Genomic DNA, 15,934 nt, shown 5'->3' on the forward strand with positions numbered 1-15,934 from the left:
TCTCAGGCAGCTTTTTTTAAATCTCAATCAAGAAAGACCTATAATTGTTTTTTTTTTTTTTTTACATATGGAGTGAATTTTCCCCTCTGTTTTACCACTTCTTAGCCAACCCTGACCCTTCCATCTGTCCCCAAGGAAAAAAATCACTTGAGGCGAAAAGTGAGCACAGGCTATTGAGAATATGTTCCAGTGTAATGTTTTTTGTTTTTTATTTTTATTCTCTAGTAAAAAGACATTGTCCTATTTTACTAATGGATGATAACTTATACTCCTTTCCCGGGGAAGAAGAAAATAGTTCTGCTCCCTGGTTTCAAGGACATTTGCATAGAACACAACATAAACTTCTAGCTGAGAAATAATGCATTTTCTTCAAAAACATCTGTTGTCAACCTAAAACTAATTCTGAGGGCCATAGAATCCAAAACAGTTGAGGAAGATCAAATAAGAAATGATCAAAATCTCTACGGTCTTTCTGAAAAAGAAGAGAAAATCCAATGCAGGGGAGGGACCAGCATGGGCAGGGGGAACAGGCAGAGTGCTGAGAAGAGATCTGAACAGCCAGAGTCAGCATCAAGTGTCATATTATCACAGCAGGGGAAACAAATAAAAAATAAAATATTTTAAAAGCTGTGCCTTAAAATGTTGTCAGAGGAGTTTGTTGAATAAGGAAGAAAATTGCAACTGCAGTGTTCTTTTTTTAATGTTCTGTATTTAATGACAGACCACTGTGATTTGTGGGGAAGAAAATGAGATCAGCAGAGGTAAGGGTATCCCTAGATGTGCACTTTCCCCCTTCCCCAACCACCTTTTCCCCCACCAGACACTCAGAATAGAAACTGTCCAATCAAATTAGAGTAGTATATATGTATATATGTGAAGGTGTGTATACATATACACACACATATATATATGCACACGGGTATATAAAACAGCAAATATTTGTGTCAAAAATGGAATCTCACAGTCATTTTTATACCCACATTTATAGCACTCCCAGGTGAGCATTTCTGTGCTCTGAGAATTACTAAGTCTTCTTCATTCTTTTTTTTGTTTTAATGTTTATTTTATTTTATTTTATTTTATTTTATTTTATTTTATTTTATTTTTTTAACGTTTATTTATTTTTTGAGACAGAGAGAGACAGAGCATGAACGGGGGAGGGTCAGAGAGAGGGAGACACAGAATCTGAAACAGGCTTCAGGCTCTGAGCCATCAGCACAGAGCCCGACGCAGGGCTTGAACTCACAGACCGCGAGATCATGACCTGAGCCGAAGTCGGCCGCTTAACCGACTGAGCCACCCAGGCGCCCCTGTTTTTTTTATTTTTGAGAGAGAGACAGAAAGAGAGAGCAAGCAGGGAAGGGGGAGAGAGATAGGAGGACAGAAGATCCCAAGCAGGCTCTGTGCTGACAGCAAAGAGCCCAATGCAGGGCTCAAACTCACAAACCAAGGGATCATGACCTGAGCCAAAGTCGGACACTTAACTGACTGAGCCACCCAAGTGCCTCTCTCTCTCTCTCTCTCTCTCTTTTTAATTAATTAATTTATTTTGAAAGAGACACAGTGCAAGCAGGGGAGAGTCAGAGAAAAGGAGAGAGGGAGAATCCCAAGTTGATTCTACTCAATTGATATGCAGAGTCCAACACAGGGCTCAAACTCAGGAAACTGTGAGATCGTGACCTGAGCCGAAATCAAGTGTCCCATACTTAACCACTTAACTGAGGCACCCAGATGCCCTGGCTTCTTCATTCTTATTTCAATAGCTTTTTAAATATAATAGATGAAAACATGGAGTTTGATGACATCTTGTGATTGCCAACTCACCTCACAAACAGTGGCATATGTGTCGTTCTGCATGGAAAAAAAGAAAAAGAAAACCACTTAAAATCCTTAAAGTTGTAAATAATTTAATGACACTTTGGTATATTTTTCTTTCAAATTAATTTCTTGCCTCACCATTGATGAATAACCAATAAAAACAATCAAGACCAAGAAGCCCAGAGTTGGGCCTTCTCTCCAGGCAGGCCACACTGTATGAACAGCTATAAAAATCATGTTTGCATCACTGGAAAAATGGTGGAGCCTGATGTCTACTAGAAAATCCCAGGCAACTAAGAGGTAATCTGTGATGGACCAGGTTAGCGAATGAAGAGGTGTTGGCAGATGCCCAGTGGAGACAGAAGCTGAAATGGAAACCACCCACCGCTCTGGCTAGCAAAGGCCAGTAGGTTCCCCTGCCCAGACTGGCTGCTCCGGTGCCCACTCTATTTCCTGGACTGTTGCCAGCAACAAATGGTACTTCCCATTCATTCACCCAGCAAGTGGTCTCTGAGCACCTGCTATGTGCCCCTCACTGTGTTCTGTGCAGTAGACACAGTGTGAACCAGAAGGAGAGAGACCCACTCTGATGGGTTTACGTGTCAGAGCAAAAGATAGCAAACACAAACTAAACAAGTAACGATCTTAGCTGAAATTTGTAAAAAGTGGTACCAAAAGAAAGGTTAAGAGTGCTTTTAGAATGTGTAATAGCTCCAAAATCCAGATAGCACCTGTTCCACGTTTTGGTAACTTCCATTCTATGGGGCACATAGTCACAAATGTGAGAGTCGGCCTAAGCAACTCCCATAATAGTGACTTCTGCGGACATATCATACAGGAAGAGCTATGAGCACCATTTGTAAGGAAAAGTTAATGTCCTTATTTAAATTTCAATGATATAGTTTCACTTATTAATAGAAAACAATATTAAAATTACCCCCAAATTATCATGATTTAACCTCCAACCTGAACAATCTGAAAAAAGGAACCAACTCACTTTTAAGTAACAAAATTCTTATTCATTAGATCTGAGTAATTACAGTGTATAGGGCCTCGTCCTTAGGGAGGAGATTCTATTATTATCCTAATTTATTGATGAGGAAAGAAAGTACCCAGAGGTTAAGTACCTTACCTAGTTATACACTAAATGGCAAAGCTGGGATAAATTAAAAATCAACTATTTGGGGATGTATTTTCTACATAGAGTGGAGTGAACGTAGGGGCTATGATTCCTGGATTAGGTTGCTGCCGTGTTCCCTGCAGAGAAACTTTCAACATGATCTCGGGCCTTGCTATCCAAGTGTAATCCAAGGGCTACAAGCATCACATCACCTGGGAGCATGTTACAAGTACAGAATCTCATGTCCCACCCAAGATCTACAGAATCAGAATCTGCATTTTAACAAGATCCTTAGATTACTGTGCTTTAAATTTTGAGCAGCGTAAGACTAGGAAATTTAACAAAGGCCTGACATTCTACTAAAAGGCCTTTATGGTTTGGAGCAATTGAACATTCCTGGGTTCCATGGTTTTCATTAAACTCCCTTGGTCTCCAGTTGCATTAGTAATGTTTATCTCAAATTATGTATCACTCAGGCTATCATACTTTTCCTTTAGAGTCAAGCAAACTAAGTGAAAGCCAGTGGAAATTCAAGCGGGAATCCTCCTAGATGACTTTTCTCTTGAAGGCATTATTAGTATCAAAACAGAAACATAATTAATACTTACACACTTTAAAGGACAGTTTTCCTGATCTACAGAGTTCCAAAAATGACATCCTTGGATGCACTGCAAAAGATAATAAAGAGACAATGGTGACTAAAGAAGTGTGACTTTTTCTTGTTACCTGGTAGTACAACTTAGTAACAAAAAGTATTTTAGAAATAGATATCTACCCAGGAATCCATGGCCTCAGAAGGATCAAGACTTTTGGAATTCTAAGCAGAGGCCTCATATCTACAGGCAGAGCAGGGCTTGGTGTGATTCACTACAGGGCTGCGGGATTGCTGAGTACAGGTGGGGTGGGGTGGGCAGGCCTAGAAGCCAGAGAGCACCCAACCTTCAGGGAACACAATGTCCACCGGGTGGCTGGCAGCAGGTAAAGTCCTGGACAACATGGCATCGAGCATACTGTGCGTCCTTGCCATGTCCTCACGCACAAGCCAAGCCCAAGGGTGCCTGGGTGGCTCAATTGGTTAAGCATCTGGCTCTTGGTTTCGGCTCAGGTCATGATCTTAAAGTTCATGAGTTTGAGCTCCACATCGGGGCTGTCAGTGCAGAGTCTGCTTAGAATTCTCTGTCCTCCTCTCTCTGCCCCCACCCCACTTGTGTGCTCGCTCTCTCTCTCTCTCCCTCTCTCTCTCTCTCAAAAGAAAGAAATAAACTTAAATAGTTAAAAAAAAAAAAACAAGCAAAACTCAAAACTGGGAACTCAACCAGAAGGCAGCATATCAAAACCTAAATAGATCAACAGCTTGGGAAGTCTGTTCATGTTTATATTTTGAGTCACTAAACACTTGTTAAATAAATGGATACAGGTGCAGGAAAGTAATAAAACCATAAGTGTAATTGTTAGAGGAAACACTGGAGACCATCTAATCCAATGCTCTCAGACAGCATATAATAAAACTAAGTTTCAGAAATATTAAGTATTTATCCAAAGCCACACAGTAATGTAGAACCAAAATCACAGAGTTGAATTTGTCCTGTGTTCTTTCCTCTTCAAAACAGGAAGTGCCTGAGTTCATTTTTGAATATTCTATAATTCTGACGTCTCACTATTTTCAATTGAGTTTCCTCCATCAAGGACCAATAAATGAGACTTTACTTAGGGAACATTTTCATTGTAATAAAATCTGACCATTGCCCCATTTTTATCAATACAAACACTATGAACTTCCAGACAATGGAAGCGATTACTCACCGGTTCACTCAGATTATATGGCATGCCAATGTCAAGCTGCCTGCCCTGAAGTGAAGAAGGAGATAATAAATACCAGCTATCAATATTGTGTTCAGTACAATTACCACACCTTTTTATAAAAAGCTTCCTGGAATAGCGTTGCCTCCTCCATGCTTTCTGACTAGAAAGTACAGTGTTTTAAAGTCATTAAATCAGTCCCGAAATCAGGTAAAATGCCAGTGCAAATTGTAAAATGGAATGTCTAAGAACTCTGCAGAAATGATAAAGGTGGGAGTGGGGATATGACTGTAAGGAGTGGTTGAGGACATTGGATAGATTCTCACACGGTATTAAATAAACCTGCGACTTTAGTCAATTCATCCATTTAAAGGACTCATAGGTTAAAGATGAATTATGTTCAGATTTTTTAAAAATCACCTTACTTACTAAGAAGAGAGAAGAAATACAAATTCAGAATTTTACATATAGGAAAACATCAGATTACTCTTTTTTTTCTCATATTTTCACAAATTTTAAGATCTTTTTGTGCTGGGGTAAACTAAAAGAAACAGGAACTAAGAGGGAAAAATCCATAAATTGTTCATCCTTTCCCTGATCATCACGTGAGTGGAGCCCTTGGCAAATAGAAAAGGCTTACAAAAGATGGCAATATTAGGCCTATGATAATCATATATGTGCCCGAACAGTGTTCTATGGATATGATCTAATTTAGATCACTGCCTCCCTGACTGATTTAGAATTATGAGCAGAGGATAACTAAGTGAATACTCCTAGTACCTCTATATTGCTCAGAACCTCCCCTGAAAAGTTGCTGAATTTGAACCATTGAATTGGAAAAGACAATCCAGCAAAGAGCATGCCATCTATCCTTAGCTGTCCCAGCACTGCAAGCAAGATATGTTCCAGGAGATGGTAGAAAATCCCAAGGGGCCCTGTATGTGGTTTAAGCATCTCTTGTGGCTTTCTGAATAGCCCACTATTTTCAGAGGAAAGAGAAGACCTGTTTATCACTAAGTTCACTGACTACTCTCTCCCCTTCTATGTAAGCACCATTCATTTTGTACTTCACTCTGTCCTTAGTACCGATAACAGTCCAGAATGATAAGAGGTGTTCAATAAATACATATGGAAGGAATAAACACATAAATTCAAGATGGTCTATTCCACAGGAATGCTCCAGAAGTCCTATCTCTTGGAAGTCTTATACAGTGGCCTACCACTGTGGGGATTTACTTGAGAAGTAATCAGACACAGGAGCCAAAGAACCAATGTTGCCTTTTCCACTCTCATTTGATGTGTCAGTGAAGATTCCTCTAACCTCCATTCCTTAACCACTTATGCTTAACATGTTTTGTTTTTACATAATAAGTACTTAGAGAGTAAGAACTGTATCTTTTAGATTAATTTTACAACCAGGTGCACAATAGTACTTTGTTTCCACAATTTTGTTCAAAATGAAGCTTTTGATTCTCCTTTATATGATTGAACCACAATCATATAAAATCAAATGTAAGAGTCATTTTGCAATCGAATTTTCATATCCCTTCAAAAATCTGTTAGCTCATAAAAACAACAGGGTGGATGTTGGGTAGATTCTCCATTCCATTTTATTTTATCTTTTTTTCATTTTTAAAGGTTTTGTTTTTAAGCAATCTCTACACCCAACATGGGGCTTGAATTCACACCCCCAAGATCAAGAGTCCCACGCTCCACTGACTGAGCCAGCCAGGCACCCCTCTCGGTTCCATTTTAAACAATAAGTTAACAGATGTTTCTTGGTGACCATAAAGCCATATTGTAACAGTACTGAGTCAAGACTAAATTTAACAGGCTGAATGGAAAGCCCATCAAGTGGTCTTGGGCAAGGTAGCCTCATGAGTCAGGTCTATAGGGTTCTGATGAAACAGAGTTTGTCAACACACTTCTCTAATCTCATGGTATTCTCCACCCCACTCTTCATCATCATTATAGCCACCATGCAGTGAGTGGCTCCTATGTTCCAGGCACTCTACAAGGTGTTTTACACTAAATCTCATTCAACATCTCAACAGCCCTACTAAGTAAGCATTATTTTTAACTCCATTGTACAACTGAGACACAGGGAGGTTTAGCAAATTGCCCAAGAGTTAAAATTTAGAGATCTGAAAGTTGTCTCCAGAGCCTGTGCTCTTAACCAAAGCACAACACCTTCTATAATCTTCACCAAATTCATGTTCCTTACTTTACAGTTAGGATCCTTACCAGTTTACCTTAGCTCCATCTATTCCAGTGATCTGCTTAAAACACGCAATCCCAGTCCTGGATCTCAAATCTTCTTAACCCATACCTACTTCTGGGCACAACCTTGTCTACTCTGCCCACCTCAGCCAGAACTAATATCATTTCCATACTTTCAACCCTGGTAAATGCAGAATAGTCTGCCTTTTAGTCCCATATGCAACACTTGCTCGTGATGTGATATTTTCAAAGTCACCTGTGCTGTCTAAACTTAGTACTCTCATCAGAGACATAAATGAGATAACATTAAGTTCACAAAACTCTGCAAGGACTCAAATAATAATGTATTAGTTATAATAGTACAGTACCAGGAACTTGGAAATCTAGTGGTAATGTTATGTGCAAACATGCTGTAAACAGCTTTTTGCAGATGTATCTTTGGTTAGTTAAGTAATAATCTCAGATACATTTCTTGATGTGCAATTGTACATGAGAGTGCTGGTTTATCCCAACTTTGCCAACTATAAATGTTTTTCATCTTTGCCAACATGATGCATATTTTTGAATCAGGCTTCCTAAGGCATTCCCACTTCAAGATTGTAGAAATATTCTTCCATAATTTATGCTAAAATTTCCATGGGGTAAAGTTTTGTTTTCTTTTTGTTATTTGTGTATATTTAAATCACACTACTTTTTTAAAGCACACTATTTTTTAATACCTCCTGGAATCTATTTTGAACCTATTTTGAATCAGTATTGTAGTTAGGTTTTTAAAATTTTGTTTAAACTTTTTTTAAAGACTTTATCTTAGAGCAGCTTTAGATTTAGAGCATAATTGAGATTAAGGTATGGAGATTTCCCAAATACCTTCTGCTCCCACACATGCATAGTCTCCCCCTGTTATCAATATCACTCATCAGAAGAGTACAATTTTTACTAAGGATAAATCTACATGGACACAATATAATCACTCCAAGTCTGTAGCGTGCCTTAGAGCTCACTCATGGAGTCGTATATTCTGTGGGTTTAGACAAATACATAGTGACATATATCTATTGCTGTATCACACAGAGTATTTTCACTATTCTAACAATCCTCAGTGCTCTATTCATCACCCCACCACCACCACCACCACGTACAAACCCATTCCTCACAACCACAGGTCTTTTTGTTGCTTCCATAGTTTTGCCTTTTCTAAAATGTCATGTGGTTGGAATCATACGGTATGTAGTCTTTTCAGATTGGCCTTCTTTCACTTAGTATATACCTTGAAGTTTCCTCCATGTCTTTTCATGGCTTAATAGCTCATTTCTTTTTAGCTCTGAATAATATTTCCTTGTCTGGATGTGCCACAATTTACTTATCCATTCACCTACTGAAGGAAGGTATTTTTTGTTCTAAATAAATAGCTCTACTTTGGTCTGAATTGCCATCTTTATCATATTCCCCACACCCTTAAGTGCCTGGTTTAATTTCTAGACTGTCTTCTGTTTTACTGGTCTGCCCATTTGCACACCAATACAAATGGTGCTAATTTCTGGATATTTTATGGAATGTTTGGATTGCTCTATTATCTTGTTATAAAGTTATATACCAATATACGAGAAAGGTACTAATGTTTGTGCTTTTTTAAACAGGATAAACTTCTGAACTCTATTGTTTCTAACAGTCTTTTATTGAGTTGAATTGATGCTTCTAACAGCATTTCTCAACAGCAGTTCCTCAGTTGTTGGGACTTGTTACTCAAAAAAAAAAAAAAAAAGTTTTGTTGCCAAAGAAGATCAGAAAACTATGATTAAACAAATCCATTAATATATTGTTGTGGCCTGTGAATCTACAAAAAGCTGGCAAAAAGCATTTCCATAAGTTATTTGACCATAAGTCCCTTTTGTCTCTCTTTCATAAAGGATCCCACAATACTAGGGTTCTGAAGACCACTAATTATTTTTTGTTCTCTGCAGCACAGGCACATATAACTCAAAAATGTCAAGTCAGCTAACACACTCAACTAACACACACAGATCCCCCAACTGATGTAAAATACTCCTGTTCATGCGTAGAACTATGATTTGTGCATTAATGGACAGCAATTCTAACATTCCTTTGGACCACACGTCGTGTTTCTTTTTAAATGGCAAAGATGCCTCACTATCAAGAACCACCCGGTGACATCAAAGATTTTACCTTCACAGCCAATGTCCAGGCTAAAAGAATGGAGCACAAAAAAATTCACACAGTATAATAAACTCCAGCACTTTCCATATCCTTTCCCCTGATCCATGGCTATGCTCACTGTTTATTCACCTAGCTTTTGTCACTCCAGGTCCCGTGTGGGAGGCCCAGATGGAGAACATTTATTACAGTCACCAGTGAAATTGGCAGACCGTGTCTCTTGCAGCCGCCACCATATCAGCTGTGCCTTTGTCTGTAGGTGGTAAACGGAAGGCAGTGCAACAAGGAACAAACTGTCCACTCCTACTGCCTGAGACCAAAGGAGCCCACACAAAGGCAAGAGAAAACTAAACCTAACTGAAAAATAAAAGAAAAAAAAATAAAACAAATAAACGGGAGGCTACAATCATGGAAGCAACCAACATCAGTTTTGATAGTGTGGGGAAATTAACAAATTATGGTGGTACATTTATCGGATGGAAATATTCTAAATATATTCAAGATCTTGTTTCCATAAAAACTTCAGGATATAGGAAAAACTTACAATGTAATGTTACATGGAAAAGGTGAGTGCCCAACTGTATGTAAAATTACATACATGTTAGAAGAAAGAATACTCTTTTCTTTATTCTCTATTTCTTCTGTATCTTATAAATATGTTACAATGAGTATATGTTCTTATTATAATCAGAGAAAATGTTTAATTTTTTTAGTAAAGAAAACATTTAATAGTCTTATTCTTCCATTTTTAAGTTTGGATGACAACTGTAAAAACCTAAAGCATACAATTCTACATTAATGGCAATGAAGTCTTCAACAATGAATTGTATAAAATACCAAGCTTCTTTAAAAAGTGCTACTATACATAGCAAGCTTAGGTAGTGTTTTAAACTATATTTTAAATGAAGCCAGAAGAGCGTAACATGAATAAATCTGTTTTTTATCTGCCACGGATTTCTACCTCCAATACTTTAACATGACAATGAGTACTGTATTTGGTACTTTTATTATTCTAAAAAGTAGGACTATAAGCAGTATAACCTTTTAAGCTATCTTGCTATTTCCTTTGTCTTTACATAAGAAGGGTGCATCTTTCCGTGGCTAGAATGTATTTAGTTTTTACGGTTGATTCAGTGGCTGTTTTAGGGACAACTGAGTCACAATAACTGAAAGATATGAAACAATGTATACAGGAAGGGCGACACCCGGAAATGAGAAGGAAAACATAAATTTTCTAACCAAAACACTCATAACTGAAAAAAATTACAAATGCACAGACAGAAGTAAAGCAATTTAAAAACGAGTCTTGCTTTTCAAATAAAATGTTGTTCTATATGGCATCTGTATCTGCTTCCTTGGGCATCCACCTGCCTATACCTCCATCCATCCACAATATAAACAGTACTGCCTGCCATCTGCAGCTAGTAGGCATTGCCCTGTGGCCAAACCTATTTCTGACTTCAAGACAAACAAACGGTTTTGTAATAAATGAGTTTAAATTGATACCTTTAAAGCATTCAAAATTTATTACATTGAAGCCTCTGTAACCCAAGTCCTATGCCTCCTCACACACACACAAATCTATGAACAGATAACTTAAAGAACTAAAATAGCTCCCCTACCTTCTGTAATTAAAAACATCCCTAATTTATTTTGGAAAAAGAATCTTTCTGGCCTCGCTGCCACTTCTTAGGAGAATATCTCTCATAAAGAAAAAATACCTCACTCATTTGCAACAAGCTGAATTTTCCATGTTCCAGTTCCTGCAAAGACAAATATTAGACCAGCAAAACTTACCAGGTTAGTCACACATGACTTTAGGCAGCTGTTTAAAACTGTACACTGTACCACAGAAATCCATATGCAGCCAAGACTCACAAAACTGACAAGTTTCGGACCAAGCCAGGAAATGTTCTTCATCACTTCACCAATGGCGACTTTCAGGCGACTGTTCTCATTTTCTCCATTTCACTACATCGGTTCTTTAAGTTTCAGTTGAAAGGGTGGCTGGTGGAGTTTGGGGTTTTTGGGGTTTTTTTGACATGTTAGAATATCTTTGCCTTATAAAATAATATTTACGTATTTTGCTTTAGACCTTTGAATCGTAGACAGCTTGTAACATTCACAGAGCAGCTATTTCATAATTTCGTTTCCTTTTACTCTCATAAAGAAGATCACCTGCTGTCTAAAGGTTAGAGCTCAGAAGTGCGCTTCGCAGAGGGAAGGAAACCACGTAGAAAACGCAAACTGCATTTCAGCAAGCGTGTGACACGTGCACAGTCTGAAACCGGAACACTCGAGATCATCCACCCCTTCACTTCTCTGAGGTTGGTTCAGCTACACAGGAAACTGGGTTTGGACCGTCTACGCTTTAGCAAACGGTGACACTATTATAATGAAGAATTATCAGAAAAATAGAATCAAACGATGCTACGGGGGGGGGAACAGAACCCTTTGAAATACATATTTTGAAATTAAAAAGCAAATAAAGCTGAAATTAATAGACAAATACTCGGAGGGTGAGTAAAGACAAGGAAGTTTGTTAGCGCACTTTGAGAACTTCACTACATATTAACTAAAATACTGCTTTATCAAGGCTATTGAGACAGAGAGCTAAAACTAGCCACTCTCTAAGATATGTACAAGTGTAGCTCTCTTGAAAAGGAAATACTGTACAGTTTCAATGAGTCGGACATCAAGATAAAGTTAAGAATTTCAAATCCACAAGGTACAGAAGTGAGTCATTCTGGAGAGCTACTTTTTAGATTGCTGGGGGTTAACTCGTTAAGGCCAGATAGTTTTGTGTTTGCTGTTTTTTCTTATGACTTAAGTATCCATGTCTTTTTTCCTAAATTTGTTTTATGTTTTATTTTATATTTGAGACAGAGAAAGAGACAGAGCGCTAGCAGGGGAAGGTCAGAGAGACGGAGACAGAATCTGAAGCAGACTCTACGCCGTGAGCTTTCAGCACAGAGCCGGCTCGAACTCTTGAGCAGTGAGGTCATGACCTGAGCCGAAGAAAGACGCTCAATCTACTGAGCCACCCAGGTACCCCAAACTTCCATGTCTTCTTCTTCCTCCTCTTCTTCTCCTTCTTCTTCTTCTTCCTCTCCTTCTTCTTCCTCTTCTTCTTCTTCTTCGCCTTTGTCTTCATCTTCATCTTCTTTTTCTTTTTAATTAAAAAAACAAAACTTTGAAAAAAACTTTGAAAAAACTTTAATAATAAAAAAAAATGAGGTAATTGCTTTGGGCCCTAATCCAATATGATGGGTGTCTTTTTTTTTTTTTTAATTTATATCCAAGTTAGTTGGCATATAGCTCTATACCATGTCTTCTTAAATAAATTATACTAACATAACAAGCTTTTCTTATTGGCCCCAGGTTCTCATTGTGAGCAATACATGCCTGAGTTTTTTTAATTTATTTATTTATTTTATTTATTTTTTTTAACGTTTATTTATTTTTGAGACAGAGAGAGACAGAGCATGAATGGGGGAGGGTCACAGAGAGAGGAAGACACAGAATCCGAAGCTGGCTCCAGGCTCTGATCTGTCAGCACAGAGCCCGACACGGGGCTCGAACTCACAGACCGCGAGATCATGACCTGAGCCGAAGTCGGACGCCCAACCGACTGAGCCACCCAGGCGCCCCGGGTTTTTTTTTTTAAAGCTAAACATCTTTGAGCAAATGTTGACGAAACTGCTCTATAACGTAAAGACAAACAGTACTGACTCCAGAATTGACCCCTAAAGCTTGTTGTCTTGAAAAAACTTCTACCTGATCTTTGCTACCTGGTCTTTGTTCATTCTCTCCATTTTATTTTCATTTTTTTTAACATTTATTTATTTTTGAGACAGAGAGAGAGAGCATGAACAGGGGAGGGTCAGAGAAAGAGGGAGACACAGAATCTGAAACAGGCTCCAGGCTCTGAGCTGTCAGCACAGAGCCCGACGCGGGGCTCGAACCCATGGATGCAAGATCATGACCTGAGGCGAAGTCAGACGCTTAACCGACTGAGCCACCCAGGGGCCCCCATTCTCTCCATTTTAAAGAATGCAGATTAAAGAATATACAACCCTCTGATTTCTTGGTCAGAGGAAAATGGCCATCTTTCCACAAAATACACATTTAAGTCAGAGAATAAACTTCCTTGTCTAAGGGATTTCCTCATTCTAACGAAAGTCATCTTCTTCACTGTGGTACCTATGTCTTGTGCCACATTAGCACAAATAATATTTGTAACATTTACTTCCTTAACAGAATGGACCGCTAAGTACTTCCTTGATGTAGCTTTATTGGGGGAAGGTGATAAAGAAATCACCTTCAATTCTTTTTTTTTTTTTTTTTTTTTTTTGGATACTAACTAGGTATGTATGTATTACGAAATATATCAATACAATACAATACAAATGACACAGTCCCTGAGGACACTTTTCACTTATTATTTGCATTTTAACACTAAATTTAATCTCAAAATTTTATAGATATAACTTATATCCTTTTTGTTGGTTTCACTCAAACTTAAAAAGTATGATTTGTTAAAAAATACTGCAAACAAATAAAAAATGTGGAACATTTCATGAATTTGTGTGTCATCCTTATGCAGGGGCCGTGCTAATCTTCTCTGTATCGTTCCAGTTTTAGTATATGTGCTGCCCAAGCGAGCACAAAATAGCTTTCAATTTCAAGTTTTTGTGCTTATTCTGTTTTTTGGAATTTAACTGGCATTTAGTTACACTCATGAAAAATGGACTGTGTTCAAAGATATTTGTTATGGAATTACTTATATCAAGAGATTGGAGGGGCGCCTGGGTGGCGCAGTCGGTTAAGCGTCCGACTTCAGCCAGGTCACGATCTCGCGGTCCGTGAGTTCGAGCCCCGCGTCAGGCTCTGGGCTGATGGCTCAGAGCCTGGAGCCTGTTTCCGATTCTGTGTCTCCCTCTCTCTCTGCCCCTCCCCCATTCATGCTCTGTCTCTCTCTGTCCCAAAAATAAATAAATGTTGAAAAAAAAATTAAAAAAAAAAAAAGAGATTGGAAACAATCTAACAGTCCAATAATATAATACTGAATCTCAATCAATTCATATATCTTCTCCAGGTGATTTCTCTGCATGGGCTTGTTTGGACTTCTTCCCAGCATGATGGTCTCCAAGCAATTGGAGAGCTTACATGGTGACTCAGAGATTTTGTGCAAGTGCTCCAGTGCTAAGCTGCGTTGTCTTTTATGATTCAGCTTTAGAAGTCATAGTTACCTTTGCTGCATTTTATTGGTTGCCAGAGAGTCATAAAACTGCCCAGAATCGAGGAGAAGGAAATAGGTCCCACCTCTTGATGTGAAAATAGTGAGATTTGAGAAGAACATGTAGAATGGAAGAGATTGTTGCACTACCTTTGGAAAATACAATCGGCCACCAAGTGGGCAGTCATCATTTGCGTCGTTCTAAAAGGCAGACATTTTATTATTTTTTAAAGTAATCTCTACTCCCAACATGGGTTCAAACTCATGACCCTGAGATCAAGAGTCACATGCTCTACCCACTAAGCCAGCAAGACACCCCTGAAAGGCAGAAATTTTAGTTACCACAGTTTAGTTAAATAATACCAGTCCTCACACAATACAATCCAAACTTTAGTTAGGACAATATATTAACTGTGAGGAATTTCATTAAGTACAAACTTCTCTGCTATTTCTTTATTAGAATGAGTTTTACAATTCATTAGCAACAGCATTGATTTGATATGATCAAATATACCTGAGTTCTAAAATTATATTCATTGAAAATATAGAGTGTACATTCTGAAACTCAATTGTACTCCATCAGTATCATATAACTCCAGAGAAATGAAATTTTACAGTCATCAAAAGGAGTTCCAAACAATGACCTGTTAGACTACCAGACTGAAGAGGGGCCACACCAATATTCAAGGTCTTCAGAATTTGCCCTTGAATTCTTATTCATGACCTACCTCTGCCATCATCCCTTACTCCTTATCAGGCCCGCTAGAACCTGGTCATTGTCTACCATGGCACATAAGCTGAAACATGAAAATGGCCCAAAGATATATACTGGTTATCACCAGGGCAATAACTGTTTCTCTGGGGGGATATTTGGTGGCATGGTGGGGGGCGTGGGGTGGGGAGAAGGACGTCAGGGTCTGTCTTGTAAGTTCCTTGCACCCAGTGCATCTCATCTCTATGCCTCAGGGAAGGGATGATGCTACAGAATGAAAGAAGGAAAATATTAAACAATTAGCTTTTGAGTTTCAAGAACCAAGGTCCCAGCCTAGAGGAATGGAAACTTTTTTAAAAAGACACAGTTCAGTTTCTAGTCTGCAATTTCATTTTACTACATTATTATGAAATTAAAATTTCATTTTAGCCTGGGACCTCGGTGGTTGAAATGCAAAAGTGAGCTATTTGACATTCGTGTTCTCTGCGTTCCTCCCCTGAGGCTTGAAAATGGAAATGGGATCAATCAGTGCCTGCCTTTTGCTTCCTATAATGAAAGATAAAATCACAATGCAAAGGCTTAATTTGGGGTCTGGGTTGTTTTTGTTGTTTGGGGGGGGGTTGTTTGTTTTGTTTTTTGTCTCCTTTCAAACTTTTATTCACCTCTAGGTGCTCAGGGGATTTCATTACCATTGCTGTTATTGCTACTATTGTGCTTCAGAGCCTATACCCTGCTGCTGCCATTCTGGAGCTTTTTCAGAAGCCATAAACTCAAAAAGGCTGGTTTTTTAAGTGGTCACTCCTTCTTTGTATGAGTTATTGAACAGTCATTAAAAACCAGCCCAGAATTCTGC

General features: G+C 38.5%; 1 protein-coding gene and 1 non-coding gene across 5 annotated transcripts in view; both read right to left on the bottom strand.

The window, feature by feature from the left end:
* The window catches only part of ROS1 (ROS proto-oncogene 1, receptor tyrosine kinase), a 124,346-nt gene extending 112,787 nt beyond the window's left edge, over positions 1 to 11,559 (bottom strand). For 2 of the 4 annotated variants that reach the window (XM_040474475.1, XM_040474474.1), the window contains exons 1-4: positions 10,928 to 11,557; positions 4,742 to 4,786; positions 3,547 to 3,606; positions 1,825 to 1,851 (exon numbers count right to left, since the gene is read on the bottom strand). In XM_040474475.1, coding sequence (XP_040330409.1) covers positions 1,825 to 1,851; positions 3,547 to 3,606; positions 4,742 to 4,786; positions 10,928 to 11,050 — 255 coding nt within the window. In that variant the 5' untranslated portion in view covers positions 11,051 to 11,557. Of the gene's footprint in view, positions 1 to 1,824; positions 1,852 to 3,546; positions 3,607 to 4,741; positions 4,787 to 10,927 lie in introns of all 4 variants that reach the window. The other 2 variants (XM_040474472.1, XM_040474473.1) reach the window with 2 other exon arrangements.
* A 2,132-nt stretch (positions 11,560 to 13,691) lies between these two features.
* Positions 13,692 to 13,798, bottom strand: LOC121030159 (U6 spliceosomal RNA). Its single transcript, XR_005790090.1, has one exon. It is a non-coding gene; the product is annotated as a U6 spliceosomal RNA (small nuclear RNA).
* Between the last annotated feature and the right edge of the window lie 2,136 nt (positions 13,799 to 15,934).

This window comes from Herpailurus yagouaroundi, unplaced genomic scaffold (assembly GCF_014898765.1).
Source record: "Herpailurus yagouaroundi ecotype Mexico unplaced genomic scaffold, PumYag 139, whole genome shotgun sequence".
In the NCBI taxonomy this organism is placed as follows: Eukaryota; Metazoa; Chordata; class Mammalia; order Carnivora; family Felidae; genus Herpailurus; species Herpailurus yagouaroundi.